We start from the raw sequence: 17949 nt of genomic DNA, 5'->3' as shown, positions 1-17949 counted from the left end.
TCAAAATTCTATTTTAAATTTGTTCTTAAAAATATACAATATTGCACTTTTATTTTTGGCAGCTTAACTGAGGAATGAATGAGTACAAAAAAATCATACAAGAAACTACAATTTTTATTTTGCTTTATAATAAGCAAAGAGCTTTGTGTAAAAGCGAAACTTACAGTAGTGCCAAATAAATCAAATATTTACAGTGTAGATATTAAAGTCTTACCTCTAAAGGAAGATTCAGTGTATTGGATATAAATATTATTAATGTAAGAAAAGCACACTGACACCCCCGCTGCCCAATTCTGAACATTTTTAAGCCAAAGAGTATTGGTGAGAAATGCTTTCATGATTTCTTTCTCAAGACAAACATGGAAAGGGATGCTTGTTCTTGGAGCATCTAAAGTGGGTCATTAAACTTTTACAAGAATGTTTCCTACATAACTTAAACATACCTCTACTCTAATCCAAGAATCAAAATTCCAAGGTAAGCTTATTTTAATTTTTTAAAGTTCTTCTGTAGTTAATTCTCTCTTTTTTTTAAAAAAAAAAATAAATGAATAGAAATGAGGTATCACCACATTGCCCAGGCTGGTCTTGAACTCCTGGGCTCAAGTGATCCTCCTGCCTCAGCCTCCCAAAGTGCTGGGATTTTATAGGCATGAGCCACCATGCCAGCCAGTTATTCTCCTTTACTTTTATAAGCCTATAAGTTAGTTGGTAAGTTACGATTTTAAGGTCTGTTTCCTGTACTTTTTCTAAGATATATAGAATTGGATACTGTCTGATTTTTAACTTTTGTTACATTGTAATAAAACTATATACATTTATGTTGACTCACAATTTGTTTTTACTTTTTTTTTTTTTTTAATAGGGTCATGCTCTGGCACCCAGGCTGAAGTGCAGTGGCAGGATTTCAGTTCACTGCAACCTCCCAAGCCATCCTCCCACTTCAGCCTCCAGAGTAGCTGGGACTAAAGGCACGTGCCACCATGTCTGGCTAATTTTTGTATTTTTTGTAGAGATAGGGTTTCACCATGTTGCCCAGGCTGGTCTCAAACTCCTGAGCTCAAATAATCTGCCTGCCTCAGCCTCCTAGGGTGCTGGGATATAGGCATTAGCCACCGTGCCTGGCCTGTTATTTTACTTTTTAATTCCCAATTAGGCAAATACTCTAGAAAGCTCAATTTTTTATTTTACTTAACCCATTAGGAAAAGAGCTTTGAAATACCTATTTGCAAAAGCAAATACAAAAATTTAGAATGACTTAATAGCATACTAAACATTCAAAAGATGAATAGAACATAAATAGAATATATTTGTAATATGAATATATGACAGAGAGATAGATGTTTTTGGTACCACCTTAAAAAATCCAGCAGTACATTTTATTACCCTTCAGATCTTTGGGAATACTTAAAATTCCTAACCATTAAACTTTTTCTTTTCCTTCTGAGGAAAAATAATCCACAAAGTTGAACTGGTATTTCAAAAACAAATAATTTCCTTTTGTTACTTCTTAAATAATCTGCAGAATAAAGTTACTCCAAGTGTTAACTAGCAGCCAATGCATTAATTATGCTTTTACATTTTAATCATACCATGAACCAAGTATTTCAAATAGTGATTTATCATGGAAAAATATGATGTCTTCTTAAACAACCATGTACCAATTGCATAGTTTTGATGTGATAACAAAAGTCATAGTAGAGAGTTACAAAGGTATTAATGTTAGCTGAACTGAAATTGACTGTTAAAAACAGTCTATCTTGGGTAGATGTTAGTGTAAACTTAGAGGGAAAAAACAGTCAACTGCAAAACAGTTTTCTTTAAAAATAGGTTAATGCTAAGAATAATAACTTTTAAATTTTGTTTAAAAATAAACTTACTAAACAATATAAATTTTAATCAAAACAGCTCTTTAAAATGCCCTATTTTTCTTGCAAGTAGCAGAAAATACATTTTTTTCATAGTTTTCGTCATTACATGTAAAAATGAGGCACTAGTTATATATATTTGAATATATCCACACAAATAGAAGCTTCAGTCCCATCTATAGACTTATTTTGCTCCATAGTTTCTGAATGGCAAACTGTTCACAAAAATAAGTCTTCTGAAGGAGGTGCATAAGAGAAACCAACAAATGCATCATCTGCCTCCAATACACTGGCATTCACTATAGAATAGTCAGAAGATACACACACGGAATATGGAACTGTTTCTTCTGTAAATGCTGTGTCAAAGTTTCTGATATCATCTGGTCCAGCCTAAAATATTAAAAGCACAGTATTATTCATCTTAGCTTTTCTTTCATACATTTAGTTCTTTTTTTTTTTTTTTTGAGATGGAGTCTTGCACTGTCATCCAGGCTGGAGTGCCAGTGGGCTCACTGCAACCTCTGCCCCCCAGGTTTAAGCGATTCTCTTGCCTCAGCCTCCCAGAGTAGCCGGGATTACAGGCACCAGCCACCACACCCAGCTAACTTTTTGTGTTTTTAGTAGTGATGGGGTTTCACCATGTTGGCCAGGCTGGTCTCGAACTCCTCACCTTGGCCTTCCAAAGTGCTGGGATTACAGGTGTGAGCCACTGCACCTAGACCAATTTAGTCCTTTATTACAACTCCTTTATGAATTTGTGTGTTTATTCCTGGCAAGGTTAGGTGTCTTCCTAATTCATTCCTTTGAAACACTTTTCTGCTTTTCCTTTCTTGACTTTTATTATTTGGGTGAAGTTATCTGTCCTTCTAAAACAGGGGTGACCAATCTTTTGGCTTCCCTGGGCCACACTGGAAGAAGACTGTCTTCAGCCACACTCACAAACACGAACAATAGCTGATGAGCTAAAAAAAAAAAAGGCCGGGCATGGTGGCTCATACCTGTAATCCAAGCACTTTGGAGGCCAAGGCGGGTGGATCACCTGAGGTCGGGAGTTCAAGCCAGCCTGACCAACTTGGTGAAACCCCATCTTTAAAAACAAACAAACAAAAAACACACCAAAAAAATCTTATAATGTTTTAAAGAAAGTTAAGAATTTGTGTTGGGCCACCACATTCAAAGCCATCCTGTGCCCCATGCGGCCCACAGACTGTGGTTTGAACAAGCTTGTTCTAACAGTTAAGGTTTTTTTTGAGTCGGGGGAGGAGAGAGAACAGTACAGAAGGCTCACAAACAGATTCATTACTCATTTAAATCTCAAGCCTTTTCACTGATCCCCTTCCTCTCTACCCATCACTGCCTCATTACACCTAAGTTCAGAAAAAGGTCTCAGGTGGGTTTTCAGAATAGCATTCTGTATTTGAGTTTCCATAAAATGCCTGTCCATCTGGTCTCTCAATTCTGGGTGGGTCTGATGAAGAAATGAAACCGTTATCAGTAAAATTATAATATGTTTTGTTATCAGTTATTAGGTTCTTAGTTACAAGAAAGGCAGTGGTTCTTAACTTTCCTTTATAAATCTAATGCAAGCTAATAGACTCTACCTTTCCTATTCTCTCACTTTTACCCAAGCTGTAGCTCACTGCAACTTCGACCTCCTGAGCTCAAGGGATCATCCTACCTAAACCTTCCACAAGTAGCTGGGACCACAGGTATGTGTCACTATACCTGGCTTTTTATTTTTAGTAGAGTCAAGTTCTCACCATGTTGTCCAGGCTGGTCTTAAACTCCCGAACTTGAGCAATCCTCCCATCTCAGCCTCCCAAAGTGTTGGGATTACATCCATGATTATGGCTGGAATTACATCCATGAGCCACCCAATATATTTACAGATGAAAATGGATACAAATTTATCTGTATCCAAAACAGTCTTGCTCTGTTGCCCAGGCTGGAGTGCAGTAGTGTGATCTGGGTTCACTCAAACCTCCACTTCTTGGATTCAAGCAATTCTCGTGCCTCAGACTTCTGAGTAGCTGGGATTACCATGCCTGGCTAATTTTTCTATTTCTAGTAGAGACAGGGTTTCACCATGTTGGCTAGGCCTGACCCAGTGATGGGTCAGGACCCAATATATTTACAGATAAAAATGGATACAAATTCAGGTGATTTATTCTTAAAGTCCATTCCTGAATTTCTAGGTTATTTCTGCTCTACAGGGAAGGAAATCCTTAAAATCAAGTCTAACAGCGGGTGCACTGATAGAAATTCAGTGCAGATATTATAATCAAAGGATTATAGCCTGGTACATCCACAAACTGAGCAGAGACCACAAAAACCCAGAAAGCTAGATCCCCCCCCCCATATGAGAAAATCCCCCCCCACCCCCGGGACAAAGAGTGCTAGAAATTTTATATGCATGTATGTATATATGTATTTTTTTTCCTCATCAAATTCTTATACACAATTCTTGAAGCATGGGCTCTTGAACTCTGGCTACAAAACTTGCTAGCTGTAATTATTATTATTTTTGAGACAGAGTCTTGCTCTGTTGCCCAGGCTGGAGTGCAGTAGTGTGATCTGGGTTCACTCAAACCTCCACTTCTTGGATTCAAGCAATTCTTGTGCCTCATACTTCTGAGTAGCTGGGATTACGATGCCTGGCTAATTTTTCTATTTCTAGTAGAGACAGGGTTTCACCATGTTGGCTAGGCCTGACCTCAGTGATATGCTCATCTTGGCCTCCCAAAGTGCTGGGATTACAGGCGTGTAATTCGTTACATAAACTACTCTATCTCTATGAGCTTGTTTCTTCTTCCATAAAGTAAGAATAATATCACCTACCTCCTCAGGTTGTTGCAAGGATCTGATGTGTTAATAAATAAAATTCCCAGAATCTAACATGTAGAAGGTACTCAATAAATGATGGCAATGTTCTCTGACTTGCCTTTATAATCCCCTTATGGCTCATGGCTGGTACCAACAGGAATAATACAGGCTGAGCATCCCAAATCTGAAAACCCAAAATCAAAATGCTCCAAAATCCAAAAATTTTGAGCATCTACATGACACTCATTGGAGCATTTTGAATTTCAGATTCTCAGATTTGAGATGCTCAATCAGTAAGTAAATTCCAAAATTCAAAACACAATCCCAAATCCAAAACACTTCTGGTCCCAAACATTTCAGATAAAGGATACTCACTTGTACTATGTGGTTTTTTAAGAGTGAGGGCTCTGCCTTCAGAGTATCTGAGTTCAAATTCTAGTTCTGCAATTTTAACTTAATTTTGAGAAAAGTTATTTAATTTTTTTCTGTGCCTCAGTTAACTCATCCATATATATGGAAAATAACAGTACTATCTCATAGGATGTTGTCAGGATTTAGTAAAAGGATACATGTAAAGTACTGAGAACACTGTATGTGAAGACCTACTTTACCAAACCCTAGAATAGCTAACCTTTTGATCTTTGTTAATCTGTCTGGTGAAAAATAGTAATCTGTTATGGTTTAATATTGCACTTCCTCAACCGTCAGTGAGTATGAACTTTTTTTCATATAATTAAAAGCTAGTTGTATTTATTTTTCTGTAACTGCATTTTTTGTGTCTTTTGTCCATGTTTATATTGGTTGTTGGTATGTCTTCCTATGGACTAGTAAGAACGCTTTAGGTGTTGAAAATTTCCCGTTTGTTATTTGCTTATAGCATTTTTTATGCAGATACTTCTAAATTTTACATAGTCAGTGCTCATGTCGGCAGCACATATACTAAACTTATATGTAGTCAAATCTACCAACTTTTTTCTCTTACGGCTTCTGGGTTGTGGGTCATGCTTTAGAAAGCATTCTTCACTTAAAGATTATACACAAAAATATTATCTTAGGTCTTGCAAGGGTTACTTTTAGGTGCATGGTGTAATGACTCTGGAGTCAGACATACCTAAGTTTTTTGTTTTGTTTTTCAGACAAGGTCTCACTCTGTCCACCCAGGCTGGAGTGCAATGCCATGATCATGATTCACTGCAGACAACCTCCCTGGGCTCAGTTGATCTTCCTGCCTCAGCCCCCTGAATACTTGGGACTACAGGTGTGCACCACCATATCCAGCTAATTTTTTTTTTTTCCTTTTGTAGAGACAGGGTTTTGCCATATTGCTCAGGTTGGTCTTAAACTCCTGGGCTCAAGCAATCCACCCGCTCCGGCCTTCCAAAATACTGAAATTACAGGTGTGAGCCACTGTGTTCGGTCCATACCTAGGTTTTAATTCCTCAGAGGGTTTGGGAACCAAGGCAATGCATCAAGAACCTAACACAATGCTGGGTACATAGCAGGCAGTGCTCTAGAAGGTAATTCCTTTTCTCCCCACCTCTACTTGGAAATGTATAGCATAAATACGTCCTGCTACTAATATGTACCTTCACTGCAATCTGCCCTTTCCAGACCCCTGTATTTTCACAGTAATCCCTTCCTACCACACATAATCCATTAACATTGAACTAATTTAAAAAAACATTAATAAGAGGGATTCATTGACCGAGAAATGAATATTTTCTTTCAATTTACAGAATTGTTAGAATGGTGCCAGCCTCTCTCCTGGTCCAAACCCACCTCTGAGATTTGGCTTCTGAATGACCCACTTGGAGCTTGACCAAGCCACTTATCAAAGTTCAATACCACATCAACCTGCTTCAGGGCAGGGCTATGCTACACTTCGCTGGTTTTTTTTTTTTTTTGAGACAGAGTCTTGCTCTATTGTCCAGGCTATAGTGCAGTGGCACAATCTGGGCTCACAGCATCCTCTGCTGCCTGGGTTCAAGCGGTTCCCCCTGCCTCAGCCTCCAGAGTAGCTGGGACTACAGGCACACACCATTGAGTCTGGCTAATTTTTTTGTATTTTTAGTAGAGATGGGGCTTCACCATGTTGGCCAGGATGGTCTCAATCTCCTGACCTCATGATCCCCCCGCCTCAGACTCCCAAAGTGCTGGGATTACAGGTGTGAGCCACCATGCCCGGCCTCTATGCTACACTCTTACTTTAAGGATTATTTGGGGAAACCCTCTAATTTGAAATATTGGTGAGCCCTCTTCCACCAAGCAGTCAATTTTATTTTCATAGTTTTCCAAAATTTTATATGTAATAAACAGAAATTCCTAAAGTAGGGACCGAGGCTACAGAACTGTAAACTATTAGCTATGCATAATAGTCAGTATTTCAAAAAGGGAGTAAAAAACCTGAGGAAGTTATATTCCAAGAGCTGCCAAAATGAAAGCAGCAACAAAGTAAGTTTTTCTGAGGATTAAAGTGGAGGCAAGGATCAAAACCTGGATGTACCCAACATAGAATGAAATATTAGGAGATGCTTCACAGTAACTTAGAGAATTTCAGATGGAGTGTCAATGAAATCGTATCTACATATGGTTTATTTTGGAGGGACTTGTTTTGTATTGGTTGTTCTGAAATGGTATAATTAGAAACAAATCTTTCCAAGTATCAAAAACTACTTGCTGATAAATTTTATAGTAAAAGAAGTTTAAAATATACTAATGTACCCATTCATATTAGCCCATTTTAGGTCATTGCTATTATCCTTTCTCTATCAGCTGCTGAGAGAATAAAATTAAGCAACCAATTCTTATTAGGATAAATTAAATATTTGGTATAACCTTGATTTTGTGGGCTAAAAAAAAATAAATAAATTCCAGAATGCATTTCCATGTAAACATGGAAGAAAAACTGCTTCCAGTCTTTTTTTTAAATACAGATTAGTTGGGTACATATAATTGAAGTAAACAGTTTATGCAACCTGTTAGATTTTGAAATAATTCCCACTAACTGCTAGAAACATTCAAAATAAAAATGTTGAAGCTTGGCATGGTCAATACCCCACTATCCCTTTTCCTAGTAACTAGCCTTATTAAAATATAAAACACTAATCAGACTGAAAATCAACTAATTCATTTTATTCATAGAAAGAGTAAGCATCAAAGATAATTTCTGTCAACTGTTTATTCCCCCACAGATGTAATCATAAGTTATTATGAGCATGGGTTTTTTTGCCTCACATTACACATTTATGAATTAATTATACATTATACATACATATGAGTTAATAGTATAAAGCTCATCTTTAATGTTGCTTTTTGCTTTAAACGAATTATCTTTAGGTGAAACATTTCCATCAATAGATTTAACAAGTCTAGCTAACATGAACATTTTATAATATTATCCTATTGTTTTCCCATATGTTATATTAACAATGTTTGTTTTGTCTATACCTGCTTTTTTTTAAATTTTATTTTGAGACAGAGTCTTGCTCTATCACCCAGGTTGGAATGTAGTGGTGCAATTTCGGCTCACTGCAACCACCACCTCCCAGGTTCAAGTGATTCTCGTGCCTCGGTCTCCTTAGTAGCTTGAATTACAGGCATGCATCACCACACTCGGATAATGTTTTTTGTATTTTTAGTAGAGACAGGGTTCCCCCATGTTGGCCAGGCTGGTCTTGAACTCCTGGCCTCAAGTGATCAATCTGCCTCGGCCTCCCAAAGTGCTGGGAGTGGTCTGCCTGCCTCAGCCTCCCAAAGTGCTGGGATTATAGGCATGAGCTACCATACCTGGCTAACTTATTGAGTTCGTTCTTTCTTATACATGCTCCAAAGAAACACTTTACAGTTACTGTGCTGGAAGATATTTTTATCATCCTAATCTAACTATAATCTTACTGGTCTCCCTGAAGTTATTACCTATACTAGATAATCCTGAGTAACATATTTCACAAATATTTAGGTAATGACTCCATTTAATTCAGGTTAGATTCTGAGATCTAGTTTCAAAATTATTATGAACTGCTATTCTGTTGACTATTTTAGAAAGAAAGATTTGGATATATACTTACCACATTAGGATTAAATGGTGGTGGAATCTTCTTTTGTACAAGGTCAGCCCAGCTGAGTGATTCAAAAAAAGGATGATTCTGAATTTCAAGCTGAAATATTAAAAATATATATATTTTTACTAATGCTGAAGAATATATTAAGTACTAACTGCATAATTTTATGAAGCCAAACTATTACTATTTTGTCCCTCAATAACTCTTTTTAGGAACATGTTTATGTTATTCATGTAGCAAAATAGCAATAGAAAGACTATCAAAATAGACTAAAATTTACTTAGAATGATCTACTTAAACTTAAGTTATATTCTTTCCAGAGTCACAGTTTCCTCAGTGGTAAAATGGGAATAACGTTTCTGCCCTAAATACTTCGAGAGAAGTATGTTCTAAGCATCAATGTAAAGTATGGAAGAAAAGTGCTATGAAAAGAATAAAGCACTATAGAGGTACAAAGAGTTAGTGTTATTACTGGAGTGGAGGGTAAAGAAATTGGGCAGAGATCTTTACACAGTGGAGAAGTAAAATCAGTTATGAGTTCTACTAATAAAAAAAAAAAATCCCACTTAGGGTTGGTATTACCAAACATTGGCACAGTACTGACTCTAGGTTTTTTTCCTGCAAGGTGCCATGGGAGTGTATAAAGAAGGATCCAACCTAATCTGGTGGGTTAAAAAAGACTTCTTAGAGAAAATGATATCTGACCAGAGGTCTGAAAGATGAGTAAGAATTAAGCTAGACAAAAGAATGGGGAAAGCATGTTCCAGAAAGGCTCTGAGGTACTAAAGAGGTTAATATGGTCAAGAAAATGAGACTTCAATATGGCTGCAGTGTAGGGAAGGATGGGACTGTCACACAAGGTGAAGCTGAAGAGCTAAACTGGCTGTATCATATCAGGTCTACATTTAACATTTTGGATTTTGCTCTAGGGTTGTAAGAAGCCATCAAGGGGATTTAGTTATGAGAATGTCACAACCGTTTTGTTTTTTAAAGCATCACATTGATGAGAAATGTTTTTTGTTTTTTTGGCCACCACTCTGGGCAAGGCACAGTGGCTCATACCTATAATCCCAGCATTTTGGGAGGCCAAAGTGAGAGGATTGCTTGAACCCAGAAATTCAAACCCAACCTGGGTATTACAGTGAGACTCCCATCTCTACAAAAATTAGGCTGGTGTGGTGGCACACACCTGTAATCCAGCTACTTGGGGACTGAGGTGGGAGGATCACTTGAACCTGTGAAGTTGAGGCTGCAGTGAGCCATAATCACACCACTGCACTCCAGCCCCCCAGCCTTGGTGACAGAGCAAAACCCTGTTGCTAAAAAAGAAAAGAAAGAAAGAAATACCCTCCAAAACATGACCCTGGCTACAAGAAATAGATTGAAGAGTCAAGGCCAGATAAAGGAAAAATAGCTACCATGGTAACCAGACTAAAAATAACTGATGGTAGGAAAACAGTAGGAGCAATGGGGCTAAAAAGAAATGTCTAGATATGGGAAAGATTTAGGCAGCAAACGAAACAGGACCTGGCTGTTTGTTGAATATGGAAGGAAGGAAGGAAGAGAGAAGAATAAAGAATGCCTGTTGGATTTCTGGCCTGTATAGCAACATGGACAGTGATGTCCTTTAATATGAAAGGGAGTACAGGAGGACAGTAGCCATGCTTGAGGTACTCTCAAGAACTCCAAGTGTGGTGTTGAGCAGGCAGGTACTGTGTAAGTCTAGAGTTTAGAAGAAAGGGTTGAAGAGTGCAAGATATAAATGTGTGAGATGAAAACATAGATAACCAAAGCCACGGGAACAATTGGGATTGCCCCAGAAGACAGCACAGAAGAAGAAAAGGTTTAGGACAATGACAGGGCTCTGCAACACTTGAAGGCTGAAAATGAGCATACACAAGAGATAATGGAGAACAGTCCAGAAATGCAGAAAGAAGAGCATGAGACGAGACGCGTGTGTGCTCCTGCAGAAGCCTACGGAACAGCTACAAGTTTAAATGCTGCTGTGGGCAGCATAAGTCGAGGAAAGAAAGTATCCAGCAATTCTACTGGCTATTTTGTGGTAGACTGAGAAATGAAAGAGCCTGGGAAAGGGAGACAGAACAAAGAAAACTTTCAACGAGTTTGGCTAAGAAGGGAAGAAGATAGAGTAGTACCTCGCAGGAGAGTAAGACTAAGGGTTTTTTTGGCTTAAGAAGCAACAGATTTGATAATGTTTAATTACTGACTGGAAGAAACCAGAAAAAAAGGAAGCAGTTATTTATGCAAAACAAACAAACATGGACAGGATTCCTTACAAATGGACAGGATCCAGTGCACAGATGGAAACAGACCTTTTCCACTATAATAGGAAGAAGAAAATGACAGGATCCTGCGGGTGTATATAGACCTGTTTATTTGATAGCAGGAAACTGAGTTAGCTCCACTCTGATGGTTCTATTTTCCTTACAAAACAGAAGCCAAGATCATCTGTTAAAAGTGAAGAAGAAGAAAAGGAATCTGGGAAGTCTGGAGAGAAGGTGTGAAACAGTTAATACAGAGAAGAGAATAAGCTACATAGACAAACAAGGAGTATTACCAGACAGTGGGGAAGCACAGACAGGGTTCACAGCGATTCCAATATGCCCAGTTTGTTACTTTCTTTAGCACTGTTCAGCAGCCCAGGAGATAAAAGTTTGATTCATCTGGAGTTGCAATTTCTGTCAATGAATTCAATAAATGGACCAAGGGACAAGGAGGCATGCAATATTAGCAAGACTGGCTGGAACAATGGAAAGGAAGCTGTTGGCAGAGCTACCAGCTGAACTAGGAGTACAGGGAAATGGAAGAACAGTAGCAGCAAAGTCTTTCATTCACAGCTCAAGATTGATAGACAGCCTCCAAGAATATCCAAGAAAGCAATTTGAAAGTTCATATTCCTCAATATTTTGTGCATTTACTGACACAATAACATAATACTGGTAACAATACTACCAATTTAATTACCCTGAATTGAAACAAACATGTAGATTCCCTAATTATCTCAGGGAGGTCTCACCAAATTCTTAAAAAAAAAAAAAGTGATTTAGTGTTCAAGGCAAAAGACAGGAGGCACTTAACAAATTCCTGCTAAAGGAAATGATTTAGACCTTTGGGTAGTCCCAAACCCTCAACAAAAAGCTTACTAGTTGGTTAGTCTCTGTGTTATTATTTCATGAAAATGTTTGTGTTATTTAGCAATAAAAACAGCAAAAAAAAAAAGTTTAGGTAGTAAAAACGTGCCATACCACACTTTTTAAAAAGTAGAGGGGAATTTGTAATAAATACAAATCAAGTAATAATAAAATGTGAAAATGTATGTAAGAGAAAGTGCTTTTTATATACTTTTATATAAACAGGTGAAAACTGTGGGGACAAGTATGCTTTTTTCCATGTTGCTATTCACCACATGTTGTATTCATTCCATTAAATACCATATAAAATAAAGCTTTATTTCCAAATTTTCAATAAGCTTAAATAAAGCTGGAGCTTGGAAAGTTGTTACGTACAAAGTCTTCCTTGGCACCAAGTCGATTTTGCCTGTCTTTTTCTAGTAGTTCTTCCAGAATGGACCAGGCTGTAAGGCTTACTCCTGGCCTCAAACTTAGAGGTTTGTGAAGGATATTGTCATACATCTCAGCAACGTCTCGGCAATAAAAAGGAGGCTGGGGAAAAAAAAGCAAAGTAAACATAGTGGTAACCAAATATGCGAAAATGGGGTTAAAATGGCTTTGATCTTGAGGGAGCAGTTAAGAAATGTATGGTTCTCTTGGTATGTGTAGATATCTACAGTGTGGTTTCCCAAAGCAAAGAGATCCTAAAACCCAGTACACAACACAGAGCTTATTTAATAAGCATTAACTGAATAAATTAGGGCCAGTTTGTTCAATAGCACCTTGTAGACAGCTGTTAAATTATATACAACTTGTAATAGTATCCGATGGTTAGAGAAAACCATCAACCTTATCGTCGGCATGATGACAGAATCGTTGGAAATGGAAGTTTAAGACAGATCAAACATTAATTTGAGGCTTGGGAATACACTCACTAAAACAAAGAGATTTCTAGTAGAGATGGAGGCCTGAAGATAATGCTCCTTAGGTACTTATGAAGCAGATAATATTATGACTGTACTTTGCAGAATTCAAAATGCCACTGTGACAGCCAAAAGACTTGGGGTATAGCTACAACACAAGCATTAGCTAGTTAATCATCTAATTAAAAGGTTTAAAGTAAAAATAAAGGCCAGGCATGATGGCTCACGCCTGTAATCCCAGCACTTTGGGGGACCGAGGTAGGCAGATCACTTGAGGCCAGGAATTCAAGACCAGCCTGGGCAATATAGTGAAACCCTGTCTCTACTAAAAATACAAAAAACTAGCCAGGCATGGTGGTGCACACCAGTAGTCCCATCTACTCAGAAGGCTGAGGCACAAGAATCAGTTGAACCTGGGAGGCGGAAGTTGCAGTGAGTTTGAGATTGCACCACTGCACTCCAGCCTGCGCAAGACAGCAAGACTCCGTCTCAGATAAATAAATACATAAAGTAACAACTCTTAAGAGAAAAGATGAGCTGTACAGGTTTCTGTAGTCTAGAAATGAGAGGGAGGATTATCATGCTACTCATATTCTATTTGCAAGGCTGTAATATGCAACCTTCAAAACTGTTTCCTTTTAAATTAATGTATTCAGAATGCCAGAAACATTTTTGAAAAGAGAGAATTACTATATAAAATGTTATTTTTTTTTTCCAAAAACAAAAAAACAATTTATTAACCAGAGGACTGGTCTCTAATATTTTACCCTTGTGGGTTTGTTTTTACCTTTTACATATTAGTTACTAGTATTTTTATAAAATAAAATGAATCTGACCTAAAACATAAAATTTTTCTTTTCACTCTCCTTTAGTAAAAATTAGAAAAGTAACATATGCTTATTGTAACAAATACAAACAATACAGAAGTTTATAAAATAAAAAGTGAGGCCAGGCACAGTCGATGACACCAGAAATCCCAGCACTTTGGAAGGCAGAGGCAGGTGGATCACTAGAACTCAGGAGCCCGAGACCAACCACGACAACATGGAGGCATCCTGTCTCTACTAATAAATAAATAAATAAATAAATAAATAAATAAATAAATAAATAAATAAATAAGCAAGCAAGCCAGGTGGGGTGGTACATGTCTGTAGTCCTAGCTACTCAGCAGGCTGAGGGGGAGGAGCATCAGAGCCTGGGAAATCAAGGCTGCAGTGAGCTGTGATCACTCCACAGCACTCCAGCCTAAGCAACACAGTGAGACTGTCTCAAAAAAAAAAAAAAAAAAAAAAAAAAAGGTAAAAATAAAAACTCAAGTATATGTAATTTATCTTTTAAAATATAACTTTTTTTTTGAGATGGAGTCTTACTCTGCTGCCCAGGCTGGAGTGCAGTGGCATAATCTCCACTCACTAAAACCTCCACCTCCTGGGTTCAAATGATTCTCCTGTCTAAGCCTCCCAAGTATCTGGGATTACAGGCACATGCCACTGTGCCTGGCTAATTCTTATATTTTTAGTAGAAAAGGGGTTTCACCATCTTGGCCAGGCTGGTCTTAAACTCCTGACTTAAGGTGATCTACCCACCTCGGCCTCCCAAAGTGCTAGGATTACAGCCGTGAGCCACTGTACCCAGCCAAAATATCTTAATTTTTAAACAGTCAATAAAAGTTTCATTAATAAAGTTATGTTTCAAATGTTTTCTTTTGAATCAACTGCAGTTTATATATGGTGATATATTTTCAACGTCCTCTAAATAAATTCAAAGGATTCTAAAATATCAAGACGGCACATAAACAGTGCTTAAAGGGAAATCAGGTATAAAGTGGTTTTCCAATGTTCCAAATCAGCAGCATAACCAGAAAACTAGATCTTTTAACATGCAGGTCACAGTCAAGGGCAAAGAAGAGACCGTGTTGGGTTTCACAGGAATCTATCATTCGAAACTAGCAAGGTGAAACAAATGCTCTGAAAGGTACCTTGTGTGCTGAATTTCACTAAAAGCTCCAGTTTTCAATAAAAAGCAAACAGACATTCAACTCAGGTCTTGGCTGACAGTGGCATTTATCATCAGCGGTAGTAGCATCCTCAGGGATTTGCACATGGTTCCCAACATGAGGCTGCTAGACACTTAGAGGACCACAAAGGGAGTCTAGAAACCATTCTAAACATGTCAAAAAGCCTACAGAAAAACATACATTTACTCTTATAAAGATATTTGAGCTAATTAAAATGCCTATACTGTTTACTTTGGGTTGGAACAATATTAAATCAATATAGTGCTAAAACTTTATTCTTCTTAATCAGAAGCTCTGGACAGCCTATGTGTCTTTAATCCTAGTAAGAACTGGGCAAACTGACTACATAAACATCATTTTTCTTCTTTTATTTTTGAGATACAGTCTTGCTCTGTTGCCAGGCTGAAATGCAGTGGTGCAATCTTGGCTCACTGCAACCTCTGCCTCCTGGCTTCAAGCAATTCTCCTGCCTCAGCCTCTTCAGTAGCTGGGACTACAGGCGCCCACCACCATGCCCAGATAATTTTTGTATTTTTAATAGAGATGGGGTTTCACCATGTTAGCCAGGATGGTCTCAATCTCTTGGCAGTGTGATCCGCCTGCCTCAGCCTCCCAAAGTGCTGGGATTATAGGTGTGAGCCACCATACCTGGCCAAATATCATTTTTTTTCTAAGAAAGTCTTTAAGACATGGTGTTTTCAGGGAAGGGAATAGAGACTGATCTCCAATGATGGGAAAAACTGAGCACCAATGTATTAATGAAATCCTATAAAAACAATAGGCAAAAACCAAATTTATTGATAAATGCAAAAATTTTTTTCTGTCTGTTTTCTTAAAATTAGAGTGATGTCTGGGTAAACTGAATGAAAGCAGATAATTTTAATATTACAACTAGGTGTCTATTTCTAAAAATGCCTGAAGTGGTTACTAGTATGAGAGAGAAATAATTATATTAATTTAAAAAAACTAGTAACAAAATAAAAAGCATTTCTTTTTGTCCTTATTCTTTTTTTTTTTTGAAACAGTTTCCCTCTTTTGCCCAGGCTGGAGTACAATGGTGCAATCTTCACTGACTGCAACCCCTGCCTCCTGGATTCAAGAAATTCTTGGGCCTCTGCCTCCCAAGCAGCTGGGAATACAGGTATGCATAACCATACCCGGATAACCTTTTGTATTTTCAGTTGAGACGGGGTTTCGCCATGTTGCCCAGGCTGGTCTCGAACTCCTGGCCTCAAGTGATCCGCCCGCCTTGGGCTCCCAAAATGTTGGGATTACAGGTCTAAGCCATGCCCAGCCTCTTTTTGTCCTTATTCCTAATGCAGTTTTGGGTTCATTTAACCAGGCTATTATTGCTCTGCTAGTGTTATCTAAGTGTCCATGAGATTCTTCAGGGAGAGAGAGACAGAATCAAATCAAATACACTGGAATAATGAAGTATAGAAATACATACCAATCCATACAGCATTTCATACAGCACAGCACCAAGGCACCACCAATCCACAGTATTGTCATAGGGCTGTTTTCTAATTACTTCAGGTGCAAGGTACTGTAGAAAAGAATATAATATTAGATCAACTTGGTAACAAAATTTATAAATAATTGAGAAATTTAACAATCATTTGAGGTGTTGCTATCATACTAAAACTAAAGTATCAAGATTTTCAGTGGGTTGGGTATTCTCATGCTACACCAGTGGTTCTTAGGTAAGGTCCACTAGGATACTTCAAAATACACATATTCTGCATTTTTCCTTGGAAACTGTGATGCAGTTAAATAAAAGAGTATAGCAAAGGTAGACTCTATAATAGTAGGTAAAGTAGGTATTTGTGGAGAAAGTCTTTCAAATATTATTTTAGAAGTTCATTTGGTTATTATTCATATTTTCCTCTTAAATAAATAATTTTTATTTTTGAGACAGGATTACTCTGTTGCCCAAGCTGGAATGCAGTGGCACAATCACAGCTCATTGAAGCCTTGACCTCCTGGGCTCCGGTGATACTCCCACCTGAGCCTCCCAAGATGCTGTGACTACAGGCATGTGCCACCACACCTGGCTAGTTTTTTTTATTTTTCATAGAGATGGGGGTTTAGTCACGTTGCCCAGGCTGGTCTGGAACTCCTACATTCTTAATGTAGGAAATCTGCCTACATTCTTAATGTAGCAACTATAATCTTTTTTTTTTTTTTTTTTTTTTAGTAAAAGTAAAAAGAATGAATTGCATTCTCATTTAAGAATTATAAATGAGAATATATATAATTATTGTTATATATTAACAATAATTAATATATTGTTGCCCAGGCTGGAGTGCAAAGGCGCAATCTCGGCTCACTGCAACCTCCGCCTCCTGGGTTCAAGCAATTCTCCTGAGTGGCATAATATTTTAACTATGAAAATACAGAGAATCAATTCTCTAACATATTATTTGGAAAACTTGTGTAAGTTTCAGATGTCTATTTATATTTTAATTTGTAGGAAATTTAGACTCATCGCAACTTAACACAACTAAGACATGTCTTACATCTAAGACAGTAAACCTGAATTTTACATTCCAAAATATATTACCTCTTCACATATGAAATACATGTAAGAAAACAATTTCCTCATAAGCCTTTTTTAAGTGACTTGAATAAATGGCAAAAAAATATATATATTTATATATTACATATTTTATATATATTACATATATTTATATAGTTATATATATATTATATATAGTTTATATGTATTCTATATATATAGAATATATATATATTTTTTGAGACAGAATTTCGCTCTTGTTGCCCAGGCTGGAGTGCAAAGGTGCGATCTCGGCTCACCGCAACCTCCACCTCCTGGGTTCAAGCAATTCTCCTGAATGGCATAATATTTTAACTATGAAATCAACAGACAATAACAAAAAATGTTTCTTCATACATAAACCAAAACAGAATGGTTACAAATATATACAAGAGCTAGGGTTAGACAGGAAAAAAGGAAAAGCACATTTCAAGGTGAATATTTGTTACTTAGAGATACTTTTAGTTAAGTTTCTGAACTCAATTAGAAGCCATTTTCTCACATATTTTCAACATTGTATTTTCAAGGATGCCATGATAAAGATAAAATATTACATGGTACCTGAAATCATT

General features: G+C 37.3%; 2 protein-coding genes across 32 annotated transcripts in view; one reads left to right on the top strand and one right to left on the bottom strand.

Annotated features, from left to right (window-relative positions):
* LOC128929846 (uncharacterized) overlaps positions 1-17949 on the top strand; it is a 148013-nt gene that overhangs the window by 60356 nt on the left and 69708 nt on the right. For all 3 annotated transcript variants that reach the window (XM_078352572.1, XM_078352571.1, XM_078352570.1), the window contains exons 3-4: positions 3495-3574; positions 15846-15961. In XM_078352572.1, coding sequence (XP_078208698.1) covers positions 3495-3574; positions 15846-15961 — 196 coding nt within the window. The remainder of the gene's footprint in view (positions 1-3494; positions 3575-15845; positions 15962-17949) is intronic.
* The window catches only part of SGK3 (serum/glucocorticoid regulated kinase family member 3), a 199643-nt gene continuing 181787 nt past the window's right edge, over positions 94-17949 (bottom strand). For all 29 annotated transcript variants that reach the window (XM_078352554.1, XM_078352560.1, XM_078352553.1 and 26 more), the window contains 4 exons: positions 16271-16366; positions 12277-12432; positions 8756-8845; positions 94-2255 (listed from right to left, as the gene is read on the bottom strand). In XM_078352554.1, coding sequence (XP_078208680.1) covers positions 2085-2255; positions 8756-8845; positions 12277-12432; positions 16271-16366 — 513 coding nt within the window. In that variant the 3' untranslated portion in view covers positions 94-2084. The remainder of the gene's footprint in view (positions 2256-8755; positions 8846-12276; positions 12433-16270; positions 16367-17949) is intronic.

The sequence above is a fragment of the Callithrix jacchus genome, chromosome 16, assembly GCF_049354715.1.
Source record: "Callithrix jacchus isolate 240 chromosome 16, calJac240_pri, whole genome shotgun sequence".
NCBI classification, from domain to species: Eukaryota; Metazoa; Chordata; class Mammalia; order Primates; family Cebidae; genus Callithrix; species Callithrix jacchus.
This window is presented reverse-complemented; position numbering and strand designations above follow the sequence as displayed.